Below are 12,539 nucleotides of genomic sequence, written 5' to 3'. Positions count from 1 at the left end.
CTGGCATTCTTTGGTTGATCGTAGAGGAGTGAACCTTTTGGCGCATCGCCGGCCGCGTTGTACGTGTCGACCGACTGGCGACGAGTTCAGGGTGAAGCCTGCAAAATCAACAGGGAGAGGCTCCCGGGCCACGATTCAATCCTGTTTTTGTGTATTTATTCATTACATGTTTAAACCCTGGAGAACCCAAGAACCCTTTTCTTCTTTGGAAAATGATCAATTATACATTAAATGACTGCTATATGTTCACTGAACACCAAACTATGTTTTTTTTTTCAAATATTCAATGCTTTAATCCTAATTTAGGATTCGGGCCAATTTTGACCCTTTGGGATTTAAGGGTAGCATTTGAGTATCAGAATTTATAGAGGCCAAATTAGACCCCGTTGATTCTCCAGGGTTAAAATAAACAAGTGTAATAAAATTATTGTGACATTGGACATCTCTCGCCTTTTTTAATTGATTCATTTTTAAATCTTATTTCCTGGTTTTCTACATCACTCCAACCTGCCACCTTCAGAAGTTCTCTGATGACTCCCCGATCGTCTGCCTCATGAATAATACAAACACACGTGAAAACCTGGACTCACCCATTATAAATAGCATAGCCATTTTGCATTGTTATATATATATATATATATATACACATATATATATGTATGTATTTCACTTTGTACTGTACTGTGTGCAGTTCCATTTTTTAAACTGTTTTTAAAGTGTTTTTGTGTATGCAAATACTTGTTTTGTTTTTTTCTACTCTCTCTTTGTCATAATTGTTGCTGCTGTAAATTGCGAATTTCTCCATTATGAGACAAATAAACGTTTTTCTTCTTCTGATTCTTTTTCTTCTTCTGCTGATCCAGACTCCAGTCCAGTAGGGGGCGTAATTCACCGAATCCAATTCAACAAAGGAAATACGTCAGAAGCGTGTTGAAATAGCATGCTTGCTAATAGTTCGCTCTCTTTCCGGCTGGTACGCCATCATGTAAGTGAGGCTTAATGCAATTCCTTTGAGTACAATCTATCGAAATCTCATACTGTACATGTGCATCCTTTTATCAGGTGTTAATTGTTGTATGTACACTAGAATGGTGAAGAGGTAGCGTTGATTATTTCCCGACGGAGAGTTTGTTTTCATGACTAAAAACCATATTTGTTGATGCTAAAATTGCCTCGGCATACTATAAGTAAGCGGCGCTCCAAGAAGTAAATATTACTCATTGTATGTTACACTGAAGATCATATTCTTTGTAAAACTGGCTGCTTAATGCTTAAAGGCGTTTTATCTTAATGCTTAAAGGCGTTTTATATGGTCATTCAATATTTGCCCGACCTGTAACCGACATCGCTGTCCTCGTCTAGCATAACGTACGTTCCCACAAAATTCGAATCTTTTTTTTTTCCGTAAGATAATGTCACCGAAAAGCACTTGAGGAAAGGAACACAACGGTTTTAGTTTTGTCAACATGTTCAGAACTAAGGAAGTTACGACAATACAAAAACTTCAAAAATGACCCTTGCAACACAGTGTCCCATAAGTCTCCATACCTTGAAGAATAAACGTTTCTTAACACAAACCGTTTTTAATATAATATTTTTATATAGATGATTTCATTCTTTTGCTCTTTATGTGAAATATAAATGTAGATTTTAGAACCATATATATATATGGAATATTTTCCTATGCATGGAGACTTATGGGACACCCTGTAGAATGGTCTGTGACGGACGCCGGTTTGCACCAACAAGGTTTAACTATAAAATTATTTAGTTGAAATTTTGGCACCTTATTATCTGCATCATACAAATTAGATGCAACTTTGTCTTCATGACCCCCCCCCCCCCAAAATAACCAAAAATTAGGTATGTTAATATTTAAAAAAGCGAGCGAGCTTTCAACACTTTTTGGGCGGTCAAAGAAGTTATCCTGCCGTGCCTGCAATACACATAGAAATACTGCCTAAAAATCATCACAAATCAAGGCGAGAGATGGGATTCTACTGTACATATCTAAAAATAGACATGGGAAACATTTATAACCAGCCTTCGTGCAGTTTTCTGAGATGAGACTCAATCAGACTTTCGTAAACGAATAATGACGGAAACAAGTCAATTGTCACACATGCACAAGTCAGAAAATATTGTCCGTCGAGTTCGGTGATGAATTGATGCAATCGTTCTGTCAGTGCAAGGGCCGGTCAATTGTGCAGCAAGGTTAAATTATAATTATAAAAATAAGAAGGAAGCTGTGGTACACACTTGAATTCAAACTAATTTCTTTCTTACATGATTTTTTTTGTTGTTTTTGTTCGCAGATAAAACATGGGGGCATATCGCTATATGCAGGAGTTGTGGCGCAAGAAGCAGTCAGATGTGATGCGCTTTTTGCTTCGTGTGCGCTGCTGGCAGTACCGCCAACTGTCAAACCTTCACCGCGCACCAAGACCTACCAGACCTGATAAAGCTCGTCGGTTGGGTTACAAGGCGAAACAAGGTAAATGACATACATTGGTCATCTTGTCCTCTGTGGAGTTCATTGATTTGTGATGCCATTGTATTTATCGTTTTTTTGGGGGGGGGGTATGTCAGTATGTCAGTGCTGTGATTTAACTCTGTCCATGATCATTCAAATGACTTTAATGTATTTGCGTTTGTGGACTGATATTTACTTAAGCAGCAATGTAAACATTTCAAGATGTTTCGGATTTAGGCACGACACAATGTAACGGGTTGTATTTCATTCAAACAGGTTATGTCATTTACCGTATCCGCGTGCGCCGTGGTGGCCGCAAACGCCCTGTGCCCAAAGGTGCCACGTATGGAAAGCCCGTGCACCACGGTGTTAACCAGATCAAGTTTGCCCGCAGTTTACAAGCCACCGCTGAGGTACGTGCCCCGAATGTAGACCAACAATCAAATGTGATCCAAGATTTATTGATTTGCCGATCTTATTCCTGGAGACTGATTTACATCGAACAAAAATGTGAAATACTTTTTTTGTTTGTTTTTGCTCCAATTTTTTTATGAGCTGGACTCGAAAGATCTCCCACTTTTTCTACATACCGTATTTACCGGACTATATGTCTCCCCTGAGTTTAAGTTGCACCAGCCATGAAATGTATAATGAAGAAGAAAAAAAGCATCTATAAGTCGCAATTTGGGGGGAAATTTATTTGATAAATTCCAACATCAAGAACAGATATGTCATCTTGAAAGGCAAATACAGTGATCTCTCGCTACTTCGCGATTCGTTTATCGCGGGTTCAGTGCATCGCGGATTTTTTCACACATATAAAATTTTTATTTATTTATTTATTTTTTTACATATACATGGAGTACAGTACTGTATACGTTGCTCTATGTGACTCGCTGTTGTTTTGCAGCTTCTCGCGGACTTAAAAAAAAATTCCCTGTTTATGTTAATTGGACACTACTTCGCGGATTTTCGTTTATCGCGGGTGGTTTTGGTCCCCATTAACCGCGATAAACGAGGGATTACTATAACAATAGAGAACAACAGGCTAAGTGTACGATATGCTAATGTCACATAACTCATAAACACCGAACTGAGAATGTGCCTGGTACGTTCACGTCACATATTGGAGTTATACAGAAAACTATAGCAGAACAAAAATGCGAGCAAGTTCACCAAAGCCTCGAAATCTTCATCCTCTGGTACTTTTTAAAGAACTGCGAACTCCAGAGGTAGAAGATGCAGCACTTCCTCTTCTATTTCGCTTATGTCAGACTCAGGCAGCTGTTTTGATCAGTTAGCGCCAGTGTGGAAAGTATCAACACAGGCCAAGCACGACCTCTTGCGGTTTAATGAGAGAATAACACGTGAAATGAAAAAAATGGCCATATTTTCATTTCACACACAAGTCGCTCCATAGGATTAAGTCCCTCCCCGGGCAAATTATGGGGGAAAAACTGCGATTTATAATATAACGACTTGTAAAATTGTATCATGGGGATGAAATATATGCAGAACTGGGAAAAGTCAATAGGCCAGGAGATTTAAAAAATATCTATGCAAAATAAGAGCATCAAAGTTTGAATACCGTCAAAATAACGGTTCTCAAGAGTCCTACTGTTAACAATTAGCGTCCTCGGTTCCCAAATGTTTCTTCAATGTTAAAAGGAAGGGTGATGTGACGCCGTGAACATGACCCTGTCCCTGCTTTTTTGGATCAGCCATAAAATTCGAAGTCACTGATTAGTTTCTACAAACAGTCTCAATATCCCATCTTTGTCGTGTATTAATTTAAATATCGGTTGAAAATGACCTGTAAATCGTGTTCTGTTTTTGTGTTTAACTCGATGTCCAAATGTCATTGGAATTATTATTTTTTTGTATGTCCTTCGGGGAAATTGTTTTTATTACAGAACTTCACGTCTTATTACAGAACTTCACGTCAAGTATATAATATCTGATTTTAAGGACTTCTCTCTACTTTTGTGTAAGGAATACATTTTGACCAAAACTCCAACCTGAAACATTAAAAACAAGCACCAACAAAAATGTACAAATAAAGCACAAAAAAAAAAACACAGGACAGCAAAAGAAAATACTACTCATGGGTAGAGTCTGTCATAAATCTGATCTAACTTCCTAAAATAATGCATTTGTTTCACATTTCAAATAGAACAGAAGATGACCTTAGAAGAATACTTGCTCCAGTGGCAATTGGCCCATACATATTCCTGAATCGTGGTTCATCGATTTTTTTTTTTTGGAGGTGGATTGTGACCCGTAAGGAAGACTCAACCAACTTTTTATGTTTGTTGCAGGGCCGTGCCGGCCGTCACTGTGGTGGCCTGAGGGTGCTCAACTCCTACTGGGTGGGCGAGGACTCCACCTACAAGTTCTTTGAGGTGATTTTGATAGACCCATTCCATAAGACAATTAGGCGCAACCCAGACACCCAATGGATCACAAAGCCTGTGCACAAGCACAGAGAGATGCGTGGCCTAACCTCTGCAGGAAAGAAGAGCCGTGGGCTGGGCAAGGGTCACAAGTTCCACCAGACCATTGGAGGATCCCGTCGTGCAGCCTGGAAGCGGCGCAACACCCTGCAACTGCATCGTTACCGTTAGAGCTCATGTCTCTGAATCTTTAAAAAAATAAAGAATTTGGCCACATGCTCTTGTGTGCTTAATTTTTTTCCCCTTGTGCCGATGCTCTCAAACTACTGATGAGCCCTTTCCTTTTTTGTGCGTTTGACAAAATCCAAATTCTGGCACGAGAAACTTGATTGTTTCTTGTTGCTCTGTTCTGATAAACGTAGTCATCAGAAGCACACATTTCCAGCTGTTTACACAAATGAACAGGTAATGATTCCGTTTAATACTAGAAAGTCTACAGGTCATCCTTTTAGATTTTCTACCTTTTAAAATCTGCCATTTGGCCATCCAAATGGCAGCATTATCCATCCATTTTCAACACCGCTTATCCTGAGGAGCGTCGCTGGGGGTTGCTGGAGCCGATCCCAGCCGACTTCGGGCGAAAGGCAGACTACACCCTGAACTGTTCTCCAGTCAGTCGTAGTGCACATATAGAGACAAATTAACATTCACACAGTCACGGAGTGGGGACTAATCCCACGCTAACTGCACACAAGGCTGTCGTGTGAACCACGTTATCAGTGACTCACGGCTGCGTTAGTTTTGGACCAATAACCTAAATGCCAACTGCGGTGAATAGCACCGCAGTTGGCATTTTCTAATATCCAATACCAAAGGCCAATCCTTTTTTCACTAAATACAGCAAGTGCTCTCTACTGTGTACTGAATTACTGAAGTAAGGAAACTGATGCAGGGATGACATTTGTCTGCTTTTTGGCGGAATTCCGCGTTTTTTCAGTCAAAATTGACGTATTTTATATTGTTCCAAATCCGTTGAGAATTTTTTTTTTCTGGGGGGGGGTGGGTAGGGTCTGGTTTTATTTCTTACATAAGCTCTGTGTACATTGTGTGACGATGTCACTCTATACGGATCGAGAGGATGAAAAGCTTTACGGTAGTGATGGCCAAATGAAGCCTCATGAAGCTTTGCAGCCAATTGGTTTGCACATGTAGAAAAGCTTTATCGTGCTGTCTATGCCGCCATCAAGTGGTCTAGAAGCCCAAGAGGTATACAGTGTTAAGAATTCAATGGCTATTTACTTAAGACAAAGATATGAATGTGCTTGTGTTAAGAATTTAGTATGTGAACAAAATACAACAAGTGCTAAGGATAATTTGTTATTCATTTTTATTTCGAAATAATAGCTTTGCCACAGTGGCTGGCTTGAAACGGTTTCTTTTTTTGGACAATATTTCACCAGCTTTAGAAAATATTCTTTCACAAGGCACAGATGAAGCTGGGGTGCAGAGAAATGCGAGTGCCAGTTTATATAAATTTGGGTAGGTATGGCCCAGTTTCTTTGGCTCTCCTTGCTCTCATGCAAGGCTCTATAATGCCTCAACGTAGACGAGATGTTATTGTATACAAGTTCCCTTGCACACAACAGACACTTCACCTGTGAAATAACAATAGTTAGACACAAGAACAAGCGAAAAGCTGCATTGTTTAATTAATTAATGTCGTTTTTCTCCCTTACCTTATTGGAAGCAATCAAATCAAAATGTTCCCAAACAGGGGAGGATCGCCTTTTTCACACAGGTTCCATCGCAAGCAATGGACAAGGCTCGAAAAAAGATTGCACTGTTGCGCACAAGTGTAACAAGTACAGGAGCCCGAAATCCACAAAATGTGAGATAACAGGCGATCGCCATTGCGTTTTGCAACCTATTTATACCATAGTCTGTACTGTGTTTGCAATGCGCGCCAACCGTCGGACCACTCACAAAGCGTTCACGTGATTCAGCCGGCCGGCAAGGCTTCATACGTCATTATTTGCCGAAATGACGCGTGCTTCGATACAAGCTTTGTGGAAACGCCCCTCCCATTACTTGACACAAGCTTCAGAGCCTCGGCCCATTTCGTCTCATCACTAATCACTCGTGATGGTAAACTGAAGCATCATGAGGCAATGAGGCTTTCCATCCAACTGGTTCGCTCCTGGGCCGAAGCATCATGAGGCTTCATTTGTTCTATTGCATATATATATATATATATATATATTTATTTATTTTTTCAGAGGCCGACATCAGATCCGAATGAGGGTGGTCCTGTTGGATACCTGGAGTGCTCTAGTGTCCCACACGCCTGGTTTGATTGAGGGACAGCTGAAATTCATTTTTAAGAATCTTTTGAAATAAGGAGAGGAGCTCAAAATGTCATATTTGAGAAGCATTTTAATTGGTCATGGAACATTCGATCTGAATGCCAGTACTGTGGTTGTATACCTGGCGTGCCCGAGTGTGTCAACAACCTGCTGTGGTTGCGCAATCACCCAGATTGATTGTTTTCATGACTTTTTTTAATATCAAGTGAAATTGATGAAGAATTATTTTTAATATCAAGTGAAATTGATGGAGAATTACCATTGACATTATTTTCTCCACTTGAGAACGCTTATTGGTGCTGTTCTGAGAGTTCTTGTTCTTCCTCTGTGAATCTTGACCCGACAGCCAAGAAAGTACTTATTTTATTTTTTAATTAATTTCTTTTCACTCAAACAAATGACGTTTATGCATTAGTGGAGTCGCTTTTATTTTGAAGGTGGCCAACGCCACTCGCTGGCGGCAGATTACCGTAATGCAGAGCACTGACAATCGCAGTGGCGGCTCACTTGACTTCAATTTTGCGAGTACAGCCTGGCTTGACCGCAGTCATTTAACGATGCCCCCTTTGTGCGGGGCGTGACTCGCGACTCCGGTTCCATTTGTAACATCACTACTTGGCACACGCATCGGCGCCTCGGCACAGTTGGGCACATCACTGCTAATCAATACCAAAAAGTATGTCATGTTCCGTTTTTAGTTAATTCTAGGAAACTTTAATTTTGGCAACACAAACCGGAAGTACTTGTCATTTTCCGTTTTTAGTTAGATTCTAGGGGACTTGAAATATGGCAACCAACCCGGAAGTACTCGTCCGAAGACCGCATGGTTTCGTGCTAGCTGTTGTTTTCATTTCTTGTTTTCTTCTCGAGTATATGCCTTGGAAAGCATCGTCTGTGAGTTGAATCCTGTTTAGACTGCACTTACACGATGTCTACCAAACCGTTGCTTCAGTTCTAGTATTGGAAATATGCAATATTAAGAACGATTTTCTGTCCGTTTTTTTCTATGCCACGTGAGCGTTTGGGCTATCTATATTAGCATATGGGCTACTGCATGCTAGTCGCAGCTATTTTCAATGCTAAGCATGCATATTCTGTTGCAGGCCTATATTGTGTTTTGACATTATTATTGAAAGATAATCCACTATTTGTGAAGAGTGAACCACAAAGCACTATTAGTTAATTAATTTCGTTGTTATTTATAGATGTGTATAGGCACTTGTTTCATAAGCCTTGGTTAGGCGTAGAAAAAAAAAATAGTGTGTTTCCGGTAACCCGACCGACCGAGAATTTCTACCTCGAAAAAAAACTTTACGGTCGGCATTTTTTTCAAACAACCTTCAAATTCAACACAGGTCATCATTAGTTCTACCAACAGCAGAGATAAAAGTGGACTTTTCTGAAAATTCCGGAAAAAAATAATAAATAAATAAACAAACAGGAATAGAAGTCTCTGCAACAGTGAATATTAAGATAAGATAAGATAAGAAAACCTTTATTAGTCTCGCAATGGAGAAATTCGGAATGGAAAAATTAGCATTCCTAAACCTTGTGACGAATGTTTTATTCATAAAGGTAGCATGCTCAGAGATGAAAGTCCTCCGGATTTTCCCGGAATTCCGGGTTTTTCAAATTTTTATGAAAATTTCTCCGGAGAATTGAGGAAAATTTGCATAATCCGGATATTTGTTGACAACATTGAACGAAGACGCGTTTGAGTTCGTTGTATTGCTTTCACGAGCGTAGCCATAGAAGACATGATGGCGTTTGACTAATGGTTTAGTAGAACGAATGGCAACTCGCAACAACAGTAGCAAGCGTCATTTTGCCTCTTGGGTTATACCATCTCAACTAGAATGTGGGGGATAGTCCCCAAAACAATTTTCGTCTCTTTATAAACACACTTGCGAAACCCCAGTGGAACGAATAAAAGACGCCGTGGACCAGACAGTTGTCGTAAAAAAATATAAAACACAGATTGGCAGAAAATCGTGTCGTAATACCCTCGCCTCGCATTCTCATGGCCTCGCCATATCTTGGAGATTTCGAAATTTCGGCCCGAACGAAAGCCACAAAGGGTACACGTGTGCACACAAAAGGAAGATTAATCATTGAATGTCGAGTATTTGAATTGCGTTTTGTGTAAACTAATTCATGCTTGATCGGCCAAGTGCGTGCGTGCGTGCGTGTGGTGAACACACACACACACACACACACACACACACACACACACACACACACACACACACTTATTTATTTATTTTCCCCGGAATTTTCAGAAAAGTCCACTTTCATCTCTGCATGCTACAACCAGTAAATTAATGAATAACCAATACTGTTTCATATTATTTTTCATAGCGATTAGCCTACAAATCTAATGACCAACTTGCCTCGTAATCGTGCCTCTCGTCGTATCTCGCTCTCGTGTTCTGTGCATACATCCCAGGTGAGTTTAGTGATACGCCCTTTGGACGATTCATACGAAAAATCAGACTGGCATTCCCATTTCTTAAATGTCGTAATTAGTAGACCTTTGTGAGTTTTTTTCGCCACCATCTCAAACTTCCATCACCCGATTCCTCAGTTTGCGGACTAAAATAGCAAACCGCATGCGCACATTACGTTATCTGTTGCGTCCCCCCCCCAAACACTGAAAACAAAACAAAAATGAAAGTAAATTAGAAGAAACACACTCACACACCACACCACAAACACACATAGAGGCACAGTGAAATCGCGTTGATCACACAGTCAAGTTGTGTGCGGGGACTTTAATGGTTAAAAATTTTTCGGTACCGTTAAAATGACGCCACGGAAACGACACGCTACCGGTTACTTACATGATGTGTACCAAACCGTTGCTTCAGTTCTAGTATTGGAAATATGCAATATTAAGAACGATTTTCTGTCCGTTTTTTTGCTGTGCCACATTAGCGTTTGGGCTATCCATATTAGCATATGGGCTACTGCATGCTAGCCGCAGCTATTTTCAATGCTAAGCATGCATATTTTCTGTTCTAGGCCTACATTGTGTTTTGACATTATTATTGTAAGATAATCAACTATTTGTGAAGAGTGAACCACAAAGCACTGTTTGTTAATTAATTTCCTAGTTATTTAGACATGTGTATAGTCACACATTTCATAAGCCTTGGTTATTGAGCTGTGCATGCAGTCACAGAACCGTCGTTACATTAAGTCACTGGCGTTTATATGCACTGTTATTTGCAAGCGGCTGTACAATTAATGTATATTTTCTGTTGCATTTATTATACAGTACAATTAATGTATATTTTCTGCTGCATTTATTATACGTAAGCTAAGTTTATATAAGTTAACATTACAATGTACTGTGATGACACAGAAACATTCATTTTGAACAGTGTTTCATGAAACATCCTCCTTTTGTGTTTCTGTTTCTCTGTACAGTTTTACAACATAAGGAAAAAGAAAACTAAATCTCCATCTCAACATTTTGGATTCTTGGTCTTTTTTCGTTGTTCGCTATCTGTCAATCTGTTCACGTCTCGGACACGGACAAGTTGGGCAGAATAAAGTAAGTTTCATTTATTTCTTTATAGCGAAAATGTCTACTCTACTGGAATAACACAAGATTGCGGCGTGCACGGGTGCAGCAGCTCCTTGCTCTCCAGTTCGGTGCTTATTTTATGTATTTATTTCGTGGTTATTTTTTGAGTTTTGCACAACCGCTCTTACCTATAGTTGTCAGGAACTTATTGACCTCGGTCTGAGGTGTAAGTCTTGTGCAGACCTTTTTATCTTCTGAGGGAGTTCACAGTTGTTGTTGTGATAGCTGTTTATATGCCACCCAATGCTAACGTTGGCATGGCCCTTAGCTTCTTGCTAGCCCGTATAAACAAACTACAGCTTGCTCACCCGGATGGCGTCTGTATTATCGCCGGCGATTTCAAACAAGCGTGCTTAAAGCAGAGATGAAAGTCCTCCGGATTTTCCCGGAATTCCGGGTTTTTCAAATTTTTATGAAAATCTCTCCGGAGAATTGAGGAAAAATTGCCTCAAATTAATCCGGATATTAGTTGACAACATTGAACGAAGACGCGTTTGAGTTAGTTGTTTTGCTTTCACAAGCGTAGCCATGTTGAGACACTAACACTTGTAACAGTAAAGAGATTTTCGTCTCTTTATAAACACACTTGCTAAACCCCAGTGGAACGAATAAAAGACACCATGGATAAGACAATTGTCGTAAAAAATATATTTGGACAAGAAGGGAAACACACACACAGATTGGCAGAAAAAACGTGTCCATCCTACTTCGAGTAATAATAATAATAATAATAATACATTTTATTTATAAGCGCCTTTCAAGACACCCAAGGACACTTTACAATCAGTTTTTTATTTACAGTCCGAGTGAGAGGCAAATCAAATGTCAGAGGGTCTTCGTCCATATTTATTATTTCATCTGGGCTGATGGAATTCTCCGCTATCTTTGTTTGTGTGAATGTGCGGAACGAAGCAAGTTTGTCCTCATAATTGGGAGGGAGCTGCTGACACAACGTCGTGCGTGCCCTAATAGTAGAGCTAAGATCGGTCCTAAAAAATCGAGCCCGACTCGACTCGGCCCGAGGGTATTTAAGGCCGACCCGGCATGAGCCCGATCATTTAACTTGATTTGCAGGCCCGAGCCCGAAGCAAACCCGAGATTTCATATTTTATTTGTGAGGACTCGGGAGGAGGAGCGGTGATTTCTGATAACAAAGCCTGTCTTTTGGAACGAAATCTAAGTTAAACAAGACTGGATCAACATTTACATCTTTTATATTTCTGTTCCTGAAGAGGTTACATTAGCGGACAGCATACCATCATTGACGGATTTTTTTAAGAGTGGACGGGGAAAATTTAGGGCCATCCGTCATTTTGACGGATTGAAAATTGAATCATTCACCACAGCAGCAATACGTCCTTAAGAATCGAGTGCGGCACTTGAAGAGAGAGAAGTAGCGAGACCAAAAAGAACAATGACGGCTGGATCATAAAGATATGAAGGAGTTTTTTGAATTGTCATTGCGAGAGTCAGAGATGAAAGTCCTCCGGGTTTTCCCGGAATTCCGGGTTTTTCAAATTTTTATGAACATTTCTCCGGAGAATTGAGGAAAATTTGCATAATCCGGATATTTGTTGACAACATTGAACGAAGACGCGTTTGAGTTCGTTGTATTGCTTTCACGGGCTTAGCCATATTGAGGCACTAACACTAGTAACAGTAAAGAGATTTTTGTTTGTGTAATAACGACAGAAGGCATGATGGCGTTTGACTAATGGCTT

The 12,539-nt window shown here is 40.0% G+C and overlaps 1 protein-coding gene across 1 annotated transcript; it reads left to right on the top strand.

Moving 5' to 3' along the window:
- The first annotated feature begins 872 nt into the window (after positions 1–872).
- On the top strand, positions 873–5,145 carry rpl15 (ribosomal protein L15). Its single transcript, XM_019857310.1, has 4 exons — positions 873–985; positions 2,316–2,494; positions 2,750–2,886; positions 4,792–5,145. The coding sequence occupies exons 2-4, from the start codon at positions 2,323–2,325 to the stop codon at positions 5,095–5,097; spliced, it is 615 nt and encodes a 204-aa protein (XP_019712869.1). The 5' UTR covers positions 873–985; positions 2,316–2,322; the 3' UTR covers positions 5,098–5,145.
- Positions 5,146–12,539: the final 7,394 nt, after the last annotated feature.

This window comes from Hippocampus comes, unplaced genomic scaffold (assembly GCF_001891065.2).
Source record: "Hippocampus comes isolate QL1 unplaced genomic scaffold, H_comes_QL1_v1.1 scaffold73, whole genome shotgun sequence".
NCBI lineage: Eukaryota > Metazoa > Chordata > Actinopteri > Syngnathiformes > Syngnathidae > Hippocampus > Hippocampus comes.
This window is presented reverse-complemented; position numbering and strand designations above follow the sequence as displayed.